The sequence below is a fragment of the Oncorhynchus clarkii genome, chromosome 22 (genome assembly GCF_045791955.1).
Source record: "Oncorhynchus clarkii lewisi isolate Uvic-CL-2024 chromosome 22, UVic_Ocla_1.0, whole genome shotgun sequence".
Taxonomy (NCBI): Eukaryota; Metazoa; Chordata; class Actinopteri; order Salmoniformes; family Salmonidae; genus Oncorhynchus; species Oncorhynchus clarkii.
Genome location: NC_092168.1, coordinates 23,113,474 through 23,134,130, shown reverse-complemented (window position 1 = coordinate 23,134,130; position 20,657 = coordinate 23,113,474). Strand labels below are relative to the sequence as shown.

The 20,657-nt window shown below is 42.5% G+C and overlaps 1 protein-coding gene across 1 annotated transcript in view; it reads left to right on the top strand.

The window, feature by feature from the left end:
* The window catches only part of LOC139380618 (interleukin-1 receptor accessory protein-like 1), a 332,883-nt gene that overhangs the window by 25,405 nt on the left and 286,821 nt on the right, over positions 1 to 20,657 (top strand). Inside the window, exon 2 of the mRNA XM_071123500.1 lies at positions 7,152 to 7,253. Within this exon, the coding sequence (XP_070979601.1) occupies positions 7,172 to 7,253 (82 nt within the window). The 5' untranslated portion in view covers positions 7,152 to 7,171. The remainder of the gene's footprint in view (positions 1 to 7,151; positions 7,254 to 20,657) is intronic.

Below are 20,657 nucleotides of genomic sequence, written 5' to 3'. Positions count from 1 at the left end.
AAATTGCTTCTCTTATCAAAAACCTGTGAAAACATAAATGATAAAAAAAAGATTTAATTCAGGTTGGTCTGATATTATTACTGATTAAACATTTTCCATCGTGTGTTCCTGGGAGAGAGATTCACTTAAAGCTACGCTAGCTCAGCTATCCTGCTCCACATCACCTGATTACCTATCTATCCTGTACCCCCAGTTGCCCTGGAAACAATAGAACATCAGAACTCAGCTGTGCATGAGACACATTCTTCAGTTTGGGGAAATCAAGCCTTTTTCCTTCTGTGTGAAATGAAGCGACATCAAACATAACTTTGGATATGGAAATGTAGAATATACCTGTAAATATAGCTCCGATCTCCTTCACAGGTGAATTTTGAGGGTAAAAAAATATATATATCTTCCAACTTGCAGAAGTCTCAGTGTTGAAAGGGTGTTTTCCCTGGTCTCAGAGAGCCACCCAATTAGGGAGGTTGATGGAAACAGTCACTCATGTCCTCATTCAATGTTAGCATGTGTTTGTGTTGGTAACACTTCACTACATTCAAAGATGTCCTCTTTCAGAGACTTAACAGAAGAGCTTGAATGTTTTAACCCTCCTGTTACAACTGATTGAGCAGTTAGTGGTCTGTGTGTTTGTTTGGGAGAAAGAGTCTTTGTGTCATGGTCTGTACCTCCTAGTAGAGAATACTTAAATGTTAGAGGGGGAATGGAGAGAGGACAAGTGACAGGGGGCGGTCGTCACAATGCCCTCTCTGTGTGGGATGAGGGGGGTGATGATGTCATGCTTGGCAAGGCCCCTGGTCCCAGTGAGCTTGTGAAGGCGTGAGATGGCTGGGTCTTTCAGGAGCACCGTGCAATTGTTGTGGGGAGCAGACTGTGACAGGGAACGCTTTGAGACATTACAGCGGGAGACAGGCAGCCAGGCAGTCTGACAGGAAGTGTGACCTGTGAATGGGCTTCCTGTGTCCATAGACTACTACTGCTCACTGCTGGCTGCGTTCTCTCTCGGTCTGTGTTACTGTATCTGTCTCACTCACAGTTGTGGCCTGTAGTCGTTCCAGCTAGTTGTAGCCTCCCCGTGTTATATCTAACCTCTTGTGTGGGTGCTGAAGTTGTGATGATTATGGAATTTTGGGTAACGATTAATTATAATGCAAATGACCACGTTTATTGTCATAATGAAAAAGGATTTGAGGTTGTAATGCATCAAAATGCATCTTTAAAAATGAGCTACGACATACCTAATGAATACAACACAGATTAGTGACACCACCATCTCAAAAACCAATAGTTTTGACCGCTTGTTACCAATAGTCTTGACCGCTTGTTACCAATCGTTTTGACTGCTTGTTACCAATAGTTTTGACTGCGTGTTACCAATCGTTTTGACTGCTTGTTACCAATAGTTTGACTGCTTGTTACCAATCGTTTTGACTGCTTGTTACCAATAGTTTTGACCGCTTGTTACCAATAGTTTTGACGCTTGTTACCAATCGTTTTGACTGCTTGTTACCAATAGTCTTGACTGCTTGTTACCAATCGTTTTGACTGCTTGTTACCAATAGTCTTGACTGCTTGTTACCAATCATTTTGACTGCTTGTTACCAATAGTCTTGACTGCTTGTTACCAATAGTCTTGACTGCTTGTTACCAATAGTTTTGACCGCTTGTTACCAATCGTTTTGACTGCTTGTTACCAATAGTCTTGACTGCTTGTTACCAATAGTCTTGACTGCTTGTTACCAATCGTTTTGACTGCTTGTTACCAATAGTTTTGACTGCTTGTTACCAATCGTTTTGACTGCTTGTTACCAATAGTTTTGACTGCTTGTTACCAATAGTTTTGACTGCTTGTTACAAATAGTCTTGACTGCTTGTTACCAATAGTTTTGACTGCGTGTTACCAATAGTTTTGACTGCTTGTTACCAATAGTCTTGACTGCTTGTTACCAATCGTTTTGACTGCTTGTTACCAATAGTTTTGACTGCTTGTTACCAATAGTCTTGACTGCTTGTTACCAATAGTTTTGACTGCTTGTTACCAATAGTTTTGACTGCTTGTTACCAATAGTTTTGACTGCTTGTTACCAATAGTTTTGACCAACCAATAGCTTATACCGCAATTACCAACTTGACCCGCTTAAAATGAAAATCAAAATGAAAAAATGCTGTTGGGTAAACTTTATCTAGAGCTGAATCACCTCCCTTCAAAAATGTGTGTATTAAGACGATTCTTATTATATACCTCAAGGTTATTGGCCATAATTGTTGGTTACACGATTATATGTTTATTGTGCCAGCCATAGTGGGTGCATACTGTATGTGTGTGCATGCTTTGTGTGTGTGTGTGTGTGTGTGTGTGTGTGTGTGTGTGTGTGTGTGTGTGTGTGTGTGTGTGTGTGTGTGTGTGTGTGTGTGTGTGTGTGTGTGTGTGTGTGTGTGTGTGGAGAGGGGGTGTCTTTATGTTGTTTCTGCCAGCACCCATGTTGGCCAGTGGTTCTACATAAGGGGAACGACCTTGTTGACTAGCATCTAGGACTCTGGTGGTCAGCCCTGCTCCAGGAGAGAGGCAGTGTGTGCAGGCTCTGGTTCGTGTAGAAGAACCCTGCACACCCAGTAGCTAGCTCGTCTTTGGTCTCAAATCTCTTCATCTAAATCCTTCCTTCCACCAATCATTTTCTCCTTCCATCCATTTCCATCAACCTTTTTATCTAGTGGTGTGTGTGCGTTGTGTTTATAAGACAATAAATACACCCAGGGTTGGTAACACAAGCCAAAAACACACATTTCTCAACAACTGACGAGCTTATTGCCGACTGCTTCTCAAGGCCTTTTAGTGGAACAAAGAGACACCAATCTTCAGGCAACGGGGATATTGCCAGAACGTTCTTGGCAGACATGTTTTCTGCCTCAACAACATTTCCTAGAAGAAAGTCTGAGAGAGACTCCTTTCATTAGCTATTCTAATCTGAGCACACACACACTCTCTCACATGCAAACACACACAAATGCAGACACACACGCACACAATCTCGCACGCATATACACGCACATACACACTCTCTCTCTCTCTTTCTCTCAAACTCACACACGTGACTGACAGAGACCGAAGCAGTGCTCAAACATTCTCCTCATCATTTGCTTTTGTCTGTCTCTATAAACAAGGGTTCCATCCTGGTCCTTTCTGGTTTAGAGGGTTAATTTGCTTAATTTGGTGTTCCTCTCCTCTCGTGTGTCTGACACTGGCTGAACTCCCTCCACTCTTCCCAGGGCCGTTTGTTGTTGTATCCTCTCTCTCCTCCTCTCCTTGCCTCTCAGTCTTTCAGTCTATGGTCGCTGTCACATCTGAACCCTGTGTTGCTACGGTAGCCACCGGAATCGTGTCGTTTCAAGTCTCAATTTAAATACTTTAACCGAATCCAACCCAGCCCACTCAATCAACTATATTTGCATCCGCAGGCCTTTTTCCAAAGGGGATCTTCAAAAGCTTTGTTTTCATTGTTTGGTACTTTGGAATAATGAAATGGGGGATATATTCAGAGGGATAGAAGGTCATCTTTACCTCATTTAAAAGAGTACTGAATTTGGTAGAACTGTATAATGTACATCTCTGCAGAGTGATATTTGAAGTCATATTATTTTGTAACTTTTATATAAATCAAATCAAATCACAGTTTATTTGTCACGTGCTCCGAATACAACAGGCGAAATGCTTACTTACAAGCCCTTAACAAACAGTGCAATTTTTAAGTAAAAAAATAGGTATTAGGTAAACAATAGATAAGTAAATAAATGGGGGGGAAACAGTGAAACGACAGTGAAAATAACAGTAGCGAGTCTATATACAGGTGGTACCGGTACAGTGTCAATGTACGGGGGCACCGTTTAGTCGGGCTAATTTAGGTAATATGCACACTACCATTCAAAAGTTTGGGGTCACTTAGAAATGTCCTTGTTTTTGAAAGAAAAGCACATTTTTTGTCCATTTAAAATAACATCAAATTGATCAGAAATACAGTGTAGACATTGTTAATGTTGTAAATGACTATTGTAGCTGGAAACGACTGATTTTTAGTTGAATATCTACGTAGGTGTAGAGGCCCATTATCAGCAACCACCACTCCTGTGTTCCAATGGCATGTTGTGTTAGCTAATCCAAGTTTATCATTTTAAAAGGCTAATTGATCATTTGAAAACCCTTTTTCAATTATGTTAGCATAACTGAAAACTGTTGTTCTGATTAAAGAAGCAATAAAACTGGCCTTCTTTAGACTAGTTGAGTATCTGGTGCATCAGCATTTCTGGGTTCGATTATAGGCTCAGAATGGCCAGAAACAAAGTACTTTCTTCTGAAACTCGTCAGTCTATTATTTTTCTGCGAAATGAAGGCTATTCCATGCAAGAAACTGAAGATCTGGTTCAACATTGTGTACTACTCCCTTCACAGAACAGCGCAAACTGGCTCTAACCAGAATAGAAAGAGGAGTTGGAGGCCCCGGTGCACAACTTAGCAAGAGGAAAAGTACATTAAAGTGTCTCGTTTGAGAAACAGACGCCTCACAAGTCCTCAACTGGTAGCTTCATGCAAAACACCAGTCTCAACATCAACAGTGAAGAGGCGACTCCAGGATGCAGGCCTTATAGGTAGAGTTCCTCTGTCTCGTGTCTGTGTTATTTTGCCCATCTTAATATTTTATTTTTATTGGCCAGTCTGAGATATGGCTTTTTCTTTGCAACTCTGCCTAGAAGGCCAGCCTCCCGGAGTCGCCTCTTCACTGTTGACGTTGAGACTGGTGTTTTGCGGGTATTTCTAAGTGACCCCAAACTTTTGAAGGTAGTGTACATGTAGGTATAGTTAGAGGGACTATGCATAGATGATAAACAGAGAGTAGCAGCAGTGTAAAAGAGTTGCCTCTCTGCCGTACAAGGCAGTGATGCAAACAGTCAGGATGCTGCTCTCGATGGTGCAGCTGTAGAACCTTTTGAGGATCTGAGGACCCATGACAAATCTTTTCAGTCTCCTGAGGGGAAATAGGTTTTGCTGTGCCCTGCCCTCTTCACAACTGTTTTGGTGTGTTTGGAGCATGATAGTTTGTTGGTGATGTTGGTGACACCAAGGAACTTGAAGCTCTCAACCTGCTCCACTACAGTCCCATCGATGAGAATGGGGGCGTGCTCGGTCCTCCTTTTCCTATAGCCCACAATCATCTCCTTTGTCTTGATTACGTTGAGAGATAGGTTGTTATTCTGGCACCACAAGGACAGGTCTCTGATCTCCCCCCTACAGGCTGTCTCGACATTGTCGGTGTTCAGGCCTAACACTGTTGTGTCTTCTGCAAACTTAATTATGGTGTTGGAGTCGTGCCTGACCATGCAGTCATGAGTGGACAGGGAGCACAGTAGGGGACTGTGCACGCACCCCTGAGGGGCTCCAGTGTTGAGGTTCAGCGTGGCAGATGTGTTGCTACCTACCCTCACCACCTGGGGGTGGCCCGTCAGGAAGTCCAGGATCCAGTTGCAGAGGGAGGTGTTTAGTCCCAGGATCCTTAGCTTAGTGATGCGCTTTGAGGGCACTAACGATGAGCTGTAGTCAATGAATAGCATTCTCACGTAGGTGTTCCTTTTGTCCAGGTGGGAAAGGGCAGTGTGGAGTGCAATAGAGATTTCATCATCTGTGGATCTGTTTGAGCAGTATGCAAATTGGAGTGGGTCTAGGGCTTCTGGGATAATGGTGTTAATGTGAACCATGACCAGCCTTTCAAAGCACTTCATGGCTACGGATGTTAGTGCTACAGGTCTGTAGTCATTTAGGCAGGTTACCTTAGTGTTCTTGGGCACAGGGACTATGGTGGTCTGCTTGAAGCATGTTGGTAATACAGACTCAATCAGGGACATGTTGAAAATGTCAGTGAAGACACCTGCCAGTTGGTCAGCATATGCCTGGAGCACATGTTCTGGTAATCCATCTGGCCCAGCGGCCCTGTGAATGTTGATCTGTTTAAAGGTCTTACTCCCCTCGGCTACGAAGAGCATGATCACACAGTCGTCCGGAACAGCTGATGCTCTCATGCATGCCTCAGTGTTGCTTGCCTCGAAGTGAGCATAGAAGTGATTTAGCTCGTCTGGTAGGCTTGTGTCACTGGCCAGCTCACGGCTGTGCTTCCCTTTGTAGTCTGTAATAGTTTACAGACTCTGCCACATCCGACGAGCGTTGGAGCCGGTGTAGTACGATTTAATCTTAGTCCTGTATTGGCGCTTTGCCTGTTTGATGGTTCGTCAGAGGGCATAGCAGGATTTCTTATAAACTTCCGGATTAGAGTCCCGCACCTTGAAAGTGTCAGCTCTACCCTTTAGCTCAGTGCGAATGTTGCCTGTAATCCATGGCCTGGTTTGGGTATGTATGTACAGTCACTGTGGGGACGACGTCCTCAATGCACTTATTGATAAAGCCAGTGACTGATGTGGTGTACTCCTCAACGACAGTGCTGATCAGGAGTTACCAATGGATTAACAATTGTGTGTTTTCCATCTAATTTAAGACACAAACACATAGGGTATCTGCCACACAGGGTGTCGTTTACCACCATGGGACGAACCACAGAATGAACCAACCTACCGCCTTCATCTGGTAACATGATCTACGAAGTCCATAGGATAATTTCTATATGAACGTGCACATGTGTGGAATAGGCATCCTTTGAATTTAAATCCCCCTCACGCCAACCTTCACACTACTCCATTTTTAATGAAGCCGAGATTTAAAAAAATGGTGTTCTTTACACATCATTATGTCTTTATTGATTCGTCAGCATCTTCGCAGCGGAATGGTATTTGGTGAAATTTCTCCTGCTGTGATAACTTGTCTCTATTGCAATCACAAGAAGAAATCATTCGATGCCATTAGCGGAATGTAAGTAAAGGAGTGTATGTGTTTATGTGCTTGTGTGTGTGTGTGTGTGTGTGTGTGTGTGTGTGTGTGGGTTTAATATAACATTTTTGTTCTCTGATGGCTGTGCTATCTTCGATGTGGGGGACAAGGGGCAACTTTATCTTCTCTTGAAAGATGACTGACTTGTCTACTCTCTTCTTCTCTCTCCTTCTCTCTCGCTCTTTCTTCCTCTCTCGCTCTTGCTCTCTCTCTCTCTGTATCCTAGGCTGTTAGGTCAAGGGGAAAATGAGGCCTCCTAGCCCTCTCCTGATCCTGCTGTATGTCACCCTGTCCCGCGCCATGAAGACAGTCTCCAAGAGAGGCTCAGGTATGTACACTTCCTATTTCTCTCTCTACTTCCTGTTTCCGGTGGCTCCTCCAACCTGAGTGGTGGGATTGAGCTGGACATCTGTTTTAATGGCAAATGTTAGTAGTTCCAGGAATTCTTGTCACTTAGTTGAGATGTGTTTGTGTGTGCATGCGTGCATGTGTGTGTGTGTGTGTGTGTGTGTCTCCACTAACCTTAATGAAGGAAATGGAGCTGAGATAATTGCATAGGGCATTCCCTTTACCCATTTCCCTGTGTCAATCTCATTCACTATATGTCTGTTGAGCTTTTTAAATGTGAAATTGACATTTCTGTCTGTCTTTGGGGCTGGATGGAGTATGATTGCCTGCCTGCCTATCTACATTTTAAACATGATTGACATACTGAATGACACTTCTCAGAGCTAGATAGCATTCCCCCCCATGCAGCGAGAGAGACTGGCAGACACACAGTAATCTTATCGCTCTGTCTCAGGGTCGCCAATGGTTAATGCGAAACTCATTTTGACTCTAAACAGCAGCAAATTGAGCATCAATTGTGAACAAATGCAAAGGTCGAAGAAGAAAATGGATGGGAGAAAAGATTGAAGAGAGAAACTTTGTTCATGACAGGAATTGATAGAGCTGAGAGTAATCTGTTTCAGTGAGCTAACTTGTTGCTGCAGACTGTCAATGACTGAGCCCCAAAACCAGGCACTGTGTCTTTAACATGCTGACCACAACGCCCACGTTGAGTGCGCAAGCGTTACGAAATAAATGTACACCTACATGTTATTCAATCATTTTATCCAAACTGCTGGCACACGTCAATGAGCATATGCTTAGCCAGGCGGTAAAATAGAACTTGGTCTATTTTTTACACTTGACGCGCCGCAAGTCCCGCCTCTCCCAACTCCCAGTTTTGTAGGAGCACTGAGGTCCACACTCCAGTCCAGTTGGTGGTGGTAAATGCACCTTAAAGTCGGTTGCCAACTGCCATATAAAGTCCACAGCAGAAGAAGAAGAAGAAGACGACGACTGAAGGAAGAGAAATTCCAAGAAACAAACCTTTTATCTGTGGATTAATTGTCGGAGAAGAGAACACACACAAAAATTGGTCAACCTTGTGCATTTCAAGTAAAATAACAACCCAATGTTTATGACGTTTCACACAGGCTGCAACGGCAAACTAGCTAGCTAAATGTTCATGCATGTTTCATTTGTTTCGACCGGAACCCAAATGAATATAGTTGGTTCAGAGTTAGTTTTAATATTTCAGCCTGCATGTCTTGATGTGGTTGGATTGCGATGAATATTGGCATCCCTCAAATTGCTTTAAACCTAGCCTTTGTGAGGCATCACAACAGATCCGGGTTCGATCCCGGGATTATCACAACCGGCCACAACCGACAATGAGTCCCATAGGGTGGCGCACAATTGGCCCAGCGTCATCCGGGTTAGGAGAGGGTTTGGTCAGGGGGGGGCTTTACTTGGCTCATTGTGTTCTAGCATCTCCTTGTGGTGGGCCGGGCGCCTGCAGGCTGACCCTGGTCGTCAGATGAACAGTGTTTCCTCCGACACACTGGTGTGGCTGGCTTCCGGGTTAAGTGGGCGGGTGTTAAGAAGCAAGGTTTTGCGGGTCATGTTTTGGTGGACGCATGACTCAACCTTTGCCTCCCGTGCCCGTCTGGGAGTTGCAGCAATGAGACAAGATGAAGTATGTGCAGTATATGTGTGTGTTTGCCTGTCTTGAGCTCTTGTGTATACAGTCCCTCTCCCAAGGCCCCTGGTCCCACTCCCCATCTCCATGTTATTTACCCCTGGCTCCAGTCCTGGTATTACTCCCCATCTCCATGTTATTTACCCCTGGCTCCAGTCCTGGTATTACTCCCCATCTCCATGTTATTCACCCCTGGCTCCAGTCCTGGTCCCACTTGTGTTTGTGTAGGGCAGACATGGTGGAGGACATGTCTCCGACTTTAAAGGATGACCTTTAAAGGTTTTCCAGACGGAGGAACACAGACAGACACAAAGGGCAGAGGGCCACTGCACCTTACCCATGAATGATGTGTTTCAGCTGGAGAGGGACTACACACACGATGTGTCCACCTAGCCCTACTGCTGACTAGAGGTTAACCCCTCATATATTGTAGGTTATAGACAAACTTCTCCTATAAATCATCTCTTTCTACCAGAGAGGAGCTGATGACAGTCTTGCATTGATCCCCTCACCTCTCAATCCTTCCAACCGTGTGTGTGTGTATGTTTTCCTTCTTTAGGTATAGGGTCAGTGGTTAGGAAAATATCATTTTAAATTAGTATATATTTTGACTCCCCAAAAAGTCCTGACAGTTCACGGGAAAAAAGCTGTGTGTGTGTGTGAAATGTCAGCTGTTTCTGTAGTCATGATCACAGTTATTACCTGGTGACTTATATGGTATCTCTGGGAAGACAAGACAATATGTCTTTATAAGCACTGCATGTGTCACGGGTTAGGCTGAGTTTGCTTAGGTTGGGGCTCTGATGGTGGTATGTCACTCTTACGACAACATGTGTTTCTGGAACACTACACATGTGACATTTCACATGTGAAAACACGTGTTTCTGGAACACTACACATGTGACATTTCACATGTGAAAACACGTGTTTCTGGAACACTACAGATGTGACATTTCACATGTGAAAACACGTGTTTCTGGAACACTACACATGTGACATTTCACATGTGACAACACGTGTTTCTGGAACACTACACGTGACATTTCACATGTGACAACATGTGTTTCTGGAACACTACACATGTGACATTTCACATGTGAAAACACGTGTTTCTGGAACACTACACATGTGACATTTCACATGTGAAAACACGTGTTTCTGGAACACTACACATGTGACATTTCACATGTGAAAACACGTGTTTCTGGAACACTACACGTGGTCCTGGGGCTGGCTGAGGGTAAATCTCATCCTCTTCTTCTAACTAACTGTCAGACTTCGAATTGACAGAGACATGATCCTCATATTCAGAAAAGTCTTCGTCTTCCGAAATGGAAGACTCTCCTTCCACACTAGCTTCTTTCTCTCTGCAAAACGTATTTCTAAGACCCTCTGAGCAGAGATTATTTTTGCCATACTGATTGATTGTGGTAAGGCGCCACACATGCAAAGTTATTTATTTGTTGTGTTTTTTGCACCTGGCTGGGGTAGAGTGTGGGAAAATACAGAATTTTTTACAATGTATCGAAATAATGTATTGTAATAACATTGTGCAGGTTCCCACAAGTCATTGGGTAGTTTCACACAATACAAAGGGTAAAGAGTGCGAGAAAAGCAGGAGACAGTCAGTCAGGCAAAGAGACAGACAGGTTATTGGTGCTATATTGAAACAGCAGGGGAAGACAGAGTGAAGGCACACAGCAAACCTTTTTGTTTCAGTTGGACTTGTTTTCACCTACACACACACTTTTCCACACTATTATCACCTTCAGGTCCAGTGGACCTGAACATCACATATGTAATATAAATGTGTAGGGGGGTGCACAGCGTGCACCTAATGAAAAGGTGTTATTTTACATGTTCTTCTCAGACAATGAGCCAAGGCCCATGAGTCTCAGGTTCAAAATATGATTCATTCTATCATTTTTATTTTAGTAAACATTGAAACTGCGTTCCACAGACCCAAACACAACACAAGGGTTAAACTGCTATGACACTTCTACTGAGAGTTGGCACAACTACACTTGCATTTGACCACTCCCCAAAATATGCTAATGAGCCCACTCTACATTACCCCCACCTATCAAAGCGCATTGATTATCATACCTTATATTAAAAATATTGGGGAGAAAAATGTCCCTTTTACCTTCAAGTTACCGAATGCTACCGTGTGAGTTCATATTTGTACCTGTGAAGTGTACCTTTGACCTTTTGGTTAGGGGACAACACTGTCCCCTAACCATACCCTTATTTTTGGAGAGTGTGTAAATACATGTTCCAAGGAATAAGTATGAACCTGGTGGCACTGCAGAAACGTGGATGACCTCAACCAAGAGGTTGCAAGTTCAAATCCCCAAAGCATATGCAGTAAACTCTATGTCAAGTGGCCTTGAGCACTGCTAGTTTTATTTGGATGTAACATTGTGGTGAATATGTATTTACTTGATTCTGGGCAGCTTTTAGCAAAGTGGAGAAATGAATTCTTGCCAATGGGTCTGTAGCCATATCTCTTTTAGGCTCACAGACCTGTTGATGTAGCAGGACATTTCAGGTTGCTTGCGACCAAGTGCTTACAAGTTAAAATCCCAGTTAAGGCTGAGTCCCAAGTGTGGCCACAGTACAAAATAATACCATATTATTTTTACACAATTGAAATGAGAATAAAACATCATACTTTAATTTTAAAGAGATAACATCTTCAATGTGTATATACTATAGGCAAAGTGCAGAAAGTTATTCTTGGCAATATATGTATAGCCAATCTCGATTATGTCCACTGACCTGGTGGCGCAGCAGAAACTTCAGGTACCTAGCAACCTAGAGGTGGACCCTGACTCTATATTCAAAAACCATCCTAACAACACCCCTGGAACAAACCGGTAACTAGATAAAGCCTGACGGTTTCAATTAATGTCAGTTATGTCTTGTAGCCCTTTCCTGCAGTCAAATGACCTGGGGGCCTCACGGGTGGAATGTTATTCATATTTTTCAGAATTTCAGAATTAATTAATAAACATTATAAAAGTTTTAAAAAAGCCCCAAATCCTATGGTTGTATGTCAAACGGTTTTGTTATATTTCAGTTGATAGAGTGTAATATTGGGATGCTAACTCAAAATGTAATACATTTAAACTCTATATCTGACATGGTACAGGTGAATAATTATTTTAAGCCCATAACCATGTGTGTGAGGTGTATACTTTTGTTTCAAAGTAGATGTGTTTAAGACTACTAAGAAACACTGTGTGACACTGATTTAGCCCACTGCAGTAAAAGGTTAAAGTAAAATATTTTCATATTTGACACTTGGGTTTTGTTGTCACATGTAGTTTCATCTTGTAATCAGTTATCATTTAAGATGAGGGAGGATGATCGATTTTTTTATGAGCATGGCCTTATTTCTATAACAGCATATTGAATCATTCATATTCTAGTCACCCATTCACCCGGCTCAGAATTGTGAGTAATCAAGGTGACAGACAATGACACATTCAATACCGCTTTGCATAATCTTGCCTGCAGCTAGCTGATCTAGGGTGTAATCATTAGTCCAACAGTTGCAAATGTGAGTTTTTATTGGATAAATTCAGATGTGTTTATCCCAGTTTCATACCGTTTGCTTCCGTTTAAGAAACGTTTTTCAACAGAATTGGAGGAATGTATACACCCCTAATCACATGCAAGTTCACAGTTCACTTTCATAGCAGCCACATAAAAACAGCATGATCACTTTGCTCGTGGATAGTTGCGAGGAATTATACAATGCATTCGGAAAGCATTCAGACCTCATGACTTTTTCCACATTTTGTTACGTTACAGACTTATTCTAAAATTACATTTTTTTAATGTCCTCATCATCAATTTACACATGATACCCAGTAATGACAAATCAACATCAGGTTATTATAAAATGCCAATGTATTAAAAATAAAAAACATGAATACCTTATTTACATAACTATTCGCACCTTTTGCATCCTGTTTCCATTGCAACTTGAGTGGAGTCCACCTGTGGTAAATTTGATTGATTGGACATAATTTGGTAAGACACACACCTGTCTATATAAGGTCCCACAGTTGACAGTGCATGTTAGAGCAAAATCTAAGCCATGAGGTTGAAGGAATTGTCCATAGAGCACTGAGATAGGATTGTGTCAAGGCACAGGTCTGGGGGAGGGTACTAAATAATGTCTGCAGATCCCAAAGAACATAATTCTTAAATGGAAGAAGTTTGGAACCACCAAGACTCTTCCTAAAGCTGGCCGCGCAGCAAAACTGAGCAATCGGGGAGAAGGGCCTTGGTCAGGGAGCTCTAGAGTTCCTCTGGGGAGATGGGAGAACCTTTCAAAAGGACATCCATCTCTGCAGCACTCCACCAATCAGGCCTTTATGGTAGAGTGGCCAGACGGAAGCCACTCCTCAGTAAAAGGCACATGACAGCCCGCTTGGGGTTTGCCAAAAGGCACCTAAAGGACTCTGACCATGAGAAACAAGATTCTCTGGTCTGATGAAACTAAGACTGAACTATTTTGCCTGAATGCTAAGCGTCATGTCTGGAGGAAACCTGGCACCATCCCTACTGTGAAGCATGGTGGTGGCAGCAGCATCATGCTGTGGGGATGTTTTGCAGTGGCAGGGACTTGGGAGACTAGTCAGGATCGAGGGAAGGATGAACAGAGCAAAGTACAGAGATCCTTGATGAAAACCTGATCCAGAGCCCTCAGGACCTCAGACTGGGGCAAAGGTTCCCCTTGCAATAGGACAATTACCCTAAGCACACAGCCAAGATAACACAGGAGTGGCTTCGGGACAAGTCTATGAATGTACTTGAGTGGCCCAGCAAGAGCCCAGACTTCAACCCGATCGAACATCTCTGGAGAGACCTGAAAATAGCTGTGCTGCGACTCTCCCCATCCATCCTCACAGAGCTTGAGAGGATCTGCAGAGAATAATGTGAGAAACTTCCCAAATACATGTGTGCCAAGTTTGTAGTAACATACCCAAGAAGACTCAAGGCTGTAATCGCTGCCAAAGGTGCTTCAACAAAATACTGAGTAAAGGTTCTGAATTCTTATGTAAATGTGATATTTCCATTTTATTTTATTTGATAAATTACTTTACTTTGTCATTATGGGGTATTGTGTGTAGATTGATGAGGTGAAAATCCATTTTTGAGTAAGGCTAACATAACAAAATGTGGAAAAAGTCAAGGGGTCTGAATACTTCCTCCTTGTGAACGCTTGTGAACTTCAGTGCACAACACATCAGCGGTCTGTCACCAGGCGAAAAAACCTTTACAAGCCAAACCTTCATATCATAAACGCTAACTGCTACCACAGCCTACATCGTTGTCACATCATAGTCAACATTCTAGAACTAACGCGTTAGTAAACCCACTACAATCATGCAGTACAGTGTACAGTCAGAAGGCAGTTTAGCAGTTACGCCGGCAGGCCCGGTGGCAATAACTCGTAAAACCATAAATGTACCTTGACATGTAAGAGTTCCAGTGTTTGATAGCCATAGTGAGCTAGCTAACATAGCATCAGTCTCTGTTTGAGCCAGGTGTTTGAGTAGGCTAAACTAGCTAGCTGCATTCACTAGCTAAATGAAAGTGAACGTTAAAAACATACAATATTTCTCTCTCTCTTGCTTCTCCTTTATTTTGGAAGAAATTACTGTTTAACTATTGTCTTTCTCACTCTTTGCGTCAACTACTCATTACATTTCATGCACTGCAGTGCTAGCTAGATGTAGCTTATGTTTTCTGTTCAAGATTTATTCTCTGATCCTTTGATTGCCGGGACAACTTGTCAGTTCATGCTGCAAGTGCTCTGATAGGTTAGGTTAGGTTAGGACATACTCTGTAAGTTGTCATAATTACTATGGAAGTCTATGGAAGGGGGTGAGGACCTTGAGCCTCCTAGGTCAATGTACCCAGAGAAGAACATAAACTAGCTGTCTTCCAGCTACACCATGGTGCTACCCTACAGAGTGCTGCTGAGGCTACTGAAGACCTTCATTGCAGAACAATGTGTTTTAATCAATTATTTGGTGATGTGAATATATTTAGTATAGTTTTATCGCAAAATAATACATTTTTTATGTTTCACTGTAATTGTTTTAACTGAAATTCACTGAGGATGGTCCTCCCCTTCCTCCTCTGAGGAGACCCAACTGGTTGAAATTTTGCATTCCCATGTCACATTTATTTCACATGAGATCATGTGTTTTGTTTGTAAGAAAACAGAGACGGGCAGACAAATGCACACACAAACAGAGAAACTTAAACGTCTTTTTTCCTTAAGTGTAAAGGTCATTCTCGCTTGTTGGTTTCTCTCCTGGGGGAGGGTTGGAGAACAACAGAGATGGAGGGGATTGAGGGAATGAGAATTTATATTGTGTTTCCGTATTTTCATTACTCTATGCAGCATTTGGATCCGATGGAAATGTTCTATTGTTCAATATTTAGGATGTGGAATCGTTTGGAATTCTATAGCCTTGAATAGTTGTGTGCGAGGGATCGGCAGGGAAAGCTTAATTAGGCCTCTGGAGAGAGCGGATAAAGCTGCTATTAAATTGATTTTCCCATCCCAATGTCCGGATGGCATTCCCAGAGTTTGCAGTGCTCTGAAATCCCATAATTATTCGATGTGGAGTCTGGGTGTGCTTGTGTTTCTCCAGCTAATGACTTTCCGCATGGCTGTTATACTGTGTGTGTGTGTGTGTGTGTGTGTGTGTGTGTGTGTGTGTGTGTGTGTGTGTGTGTGTGTGTGTGTGTGTGTTCATTCTCCCTCTGTGCTCCCACTGGCAATGGTTTTAATGGCCAACCAGACACTGCAAAATTGAATTGCAATTGGAGAAAATATTTTTTTTACGCTTGGCTTCTGTGGAGTGTGTGTTTCCATCAGCGTCAGTGTGTGTTTACTCAGTCTGACCAGTCCATATGTCTTCCAGTGCTGTGTGATTGCGGTGGAAGGACCAAGACTAGGTTGACAGTGCGTTACACGGAACCCAAACCGCCATCGTGCACCATCGTGCATAAATGTATTTTGTCCCCCCACACCAAACGCAATCACGACACGCAGGTTAAAATATCAAAACAAACTCTGAACCAATTACATTCATTTGGGGACAGGTCAAAAAGCATTATTTAAACATTTATGGCAATTTAGCTAGCTAGCTTTCTGTTGCTAGCTAATTTGTCCTGGGATATAAACATTGAGTTGTTAATTTAGATGAAATGCACAAGGTCCTCTACTCCGACAATTAATCCACACATGAAACGGTCAACCAAATTGTTTCTAGTCATCTCTCCTCCTTCCAGGCCTTTTCTTCTCTTGAATTTATATTGCGATTGGCAACTTTCATAAATTAGGTGCATTAACGCCACTGATCTCATTCGTCTTTCAGTCACCCACGTGGGTATCTGCTTCTATAAACAAATGAGGAGATGGGAGAGGTAGGACTTGCAGCGTGATCTGCGTCACAAATAGAACTGATTTCTATTTTAGCCCTTGGCAACGCAGACGCTCGTTAGCGCACGGGAGCAGTGTGGGTGCAATAATTGAATAATATAGATTTCTAAATGTATTTTGCAACATTCGCGCTCGCACACGCGACGCAAGCGGTGTAGTCAGCCTGTTAGATTGGCTCCCCCAGCCTGTCAGTTAGACACCCTGTAGACCAGTCCTCTCCAACACAGACAGACTGCAGGGACCCAAGATTATTTCCTTGCCTGATGACATGGCCTGGCAGGAAAAACTCCAGGCCCTGAGAGGGGAAACAGAGAGAGAGAGATGTTTCCCATGCCAATAAAGCCCTTTGAATTGGAGAGAGAGACAGTAAACAGGCATGAAGGGACCAGGCAGACAGAAAGAGAAAGGAGATTTAGAGAGGCATAGATGGTCTATTGATGCACTCCCTAAAGTCGTCTGAAAGCCAAACAATACACATCACTAAACACATCCTGCTCAGCGGGCCCGCTCCTGGAGTAATGGCTTCTAAACATAGTCTGTGGGGAGGGGGGAGAGAACACTACCTCGCCATGGGATACAACCCTCTTAGATTGCTAGTGTGTACAGTACATGACTGGGCTCAAGGTGTAGGTACACTGGGAAGCTTTGTGTGATCAAAGAGCAACAGGTTATAATAGATTCCACCTTCGATATAGTAGCCCTTCTCCAAGGCCTCAATGTTCCTTGTCAGGGCAGGGATGTCACTTCACTCACAACCAGTGGTGGAACAAGTATTCTATTGTCATACTTGAGTAAAAGTAAAGATACGAATTTGATTTGATTTGATTTGATTTGAGATACCTTAATAGAAAATAACTCAAGTAAAAGTGAAAGTCACCCAGTAAAATACTACTTGGGTAAAAGTCTAAAAGTATTTGTTTTTATATATACTTAAATATCACAAGTAAAATGGAATTGCTAAAATGTACTTAAGTATCAAAAGTAAAAGCATAAACCATTTACAATTCCGTATATTAAGCAAACCAGACGGCACCATTTTTTGAATAGCCAGAGGCACACTCCAAAACACTCCAAGACACGCTCCAAGACATAATTTACAAACAAAACATGTCTGTTTGGTGAGTCCTCCAGATCAGAGGCAGTAGGGATGAACAGGGATGTTCTCTTGATAAGTGTGTGAATTAGACCATTTTCCTGTCAGGGTGTCAGGGAAAATGTTTGGAGTAAAAGGTACATTATTGTCCTTAGGAATGTAAAAGTCAAAGTTGACAAAATGTAAATAGTAAAGTAAAGATACCCCCCAAAACTACTTAAGGAGTACTTTAAAGAAATGTTATTTAAGTACTTTATACCACTGCTCACCACCAACCTAATACTTATTTATGTTATATATTTTATGGATGAGTGTGCAGTTGTTTCTTCACATGTGGAATGTAGAAAATAAACAAGTTAGATGCAGTGAAAGCTTGTTGTGTTTGTGTGTCTGTCTTATAGTGTTGTTTGTATGAAGTATTATCAGCTGCCATTCATTTCTATCCCAGGAAGAGAGTATGATGGTGTGTTGACAGCCACGTGGTATGTATTGACATGTGCACACACTGATATATGGCAATAGACAGTGTAACATGGAACCATTGATCTGCCTGCTTGACATTTCTAGAATGACGCTATCCTGCATCTCTGTTGGTGTTCTCGGTCTTTTTTGTGTTCTCTTTGGTTGAGATCTGGTGGCTGATACAGCCATGGTATATGGTTCCCATGCTCACCAAACCATTCAGGGACCACTCGTGCTATGTGGATGGGGACATTGTCATTCTATGGGGGCATAGCCATAGTAGCCAAAATAATGGCCTTCTCAGCATTTTTATACATGACTCTAAGCATGATGGGATGTTAATTGCTTAATTAACAAAGCACCTGCTTTGTATCCCTCATTTACTCAAGTGTTTTGATTATTTTGCAGTTACCTGTACGTATGTGCCTAGTGTTGCTCTCTCCTGCCCTACACCTGCTGCTGGAGAATGTGGATATAGGAACCACACAGAGCATCCCTGTGCATCTGTGGCTTTCTCTTTCTCTCGGTCTGTATTTCTCTCTCTCCCTCCCTCTTTATCTCTATATAACTTTCTCTCTCTCAACTTTCTCTCTCTCACCTTCTCCATCTTTTTCTTTCTCTCTATATATGCACATCTACAGAAGCAACCTATTTATACAATGCAGTTCGGTCAGATCCATTGATTTTCATAAGCGGAGTATGTTAAGAGAGATATTGATTGCACGGGATTTCCTGGTGATCCTGCAAACTCCTTTCTAAATGGATGAGGAACATGCCATTGATTATGGTTAATAACTCTAGGCATCCACAGTTATCAGCACCACTCTAAGGTTGATAGTGAGAATACATTACCAATACCGCAGTGAATGGTTGGGGGGAGGAACATTATTATCATGACCACAACAAAGGCCAAAAAGAGATTGTATTTGAAAATGACAATAATTTAATGCCATAATTACATTGAGACACGATCACGTCTCTTTTATTTGTTTTTCACTCATGTCTGATTTTAGTCCGCGGGACGTCGTCTTTTTCTGGCCCCTAGTCTATAAGAGGGCAGGGCAGGGCAGGAGACCCAGGCTCTTGAGAGCGTGATGCTGAAGTGCTGTGGATGACCCATCACGTGTAACGACAGACAGATGTGTTCTACTAACATGCCTGGCAGGCTGTAACTTGTGTTAACCTTTTACAGACGCATGTTTGTGGGCGTGCATGCGTTCCAGTGGAGGCTCCTCGGAGGAGGAAGGGGAGGACCATCCTCCTAAGTGAATTTAAAAAAAAAAGATTTTTAAAACACACTATTTTGCAAAGGCCTACAGTAGCCTCAACAGAACTCTGTAGGGTAGCACCATGGTGTAGCCGGAGGACAGCTAGCTTCCTTCCTCTGAGTACATGGACTTCAATACAAAACCTAAGAGGCTCATTGTTCTCAATCCTTCCATAACTGTACACAGTAATTATGACAACCTCCGGAGGATATCCTCCAACCTATCCAAGCACTTGCAGCGTGAACTGACATGTTGTCCACCCAATCAAAGGATCAGAGAATTAATCTAGTACTGAAAGCATATGCAACAGCTAGCTAGCACTGCAGTGCATAACATGTGGTGTGTAGTTAACTCAGAGAGATAAAGAAAATAGTTTTAAATGAATGTCTTCCTAAATGAAGGAGAAGCAAGAGAGAAATAGAGAGAGATATTTCGTCATTTTTTCACTTTCAGTTTCACTTACTTAGCTGGAAAATGCAGCTAGCTAGTTTAGCCTACTGAAACACCCTGTTAAATAGAGGGATGCTATATTAGCTAGCTGGCTATGACTATCAAACACAACACTGGAACTCTTCCAAGTCAAGGTAAGCTTTTGGTTTTATTAATTTACTGCCACTGGGGCCCGCCGGTGTAACTGCTTACTGACTGTACACTGTAACATTACTGCCTGATTGTAGCCGGTTTTCTAACATGTTAGTTCTATTAGCTATGCGGACAATGACATTAGTTTAGCTAATATGGTGACAACGATGTAGGCTGTGTGTAGCGGTTTGGCTTGGAAAGTTTTTTTTCGCCTGGTCACATACAGCTGACGTGTGTCCACCGATAATAAAGCAATTACACTTTGTTCATTACATACTCGCGTGTCCTTGATTTGAGAGCGAATACTACAGATATCAAAGCAATTACTTGTTACTTGTGTGGACACATGTTTATGGCGCAACTATAATGCTCTGTGTGTCGGTGCATTGGTGCGTGTGTGCAAATGTATCACATTACAGACTAATAGGTTTCCTGGTAATTAAATGTAACTGAATAGCATGAATTGTGTTTGGATAGGAGAATAGACATCAACAACATTTAGTCTAAGCCTTGGGGGGGGTTTACTAAGCAACATATGGAATTGTTTTAAGATGGTCATACCATCATATTTGTATACCTGTCGGAAGACCCACTAGATGCTTATTTATAAAACCCTCTTAGGCCTCACTCTCCCCTAACTGAGATATCTGCAGCAGCCCTCATCCTCCACATACAACACCCGTTCTGCCAGTCACATTCTGTTAAAGGTCCCCAAGGCACACCCATCCCTGGGCAGCTAGTCTTTTCAGTTCACTGCAGCTTGCGACTGCAACGAGCTGCAACAAACTGGACAGTTTTATCTCAATTTCTACCCTCTGTAGTGT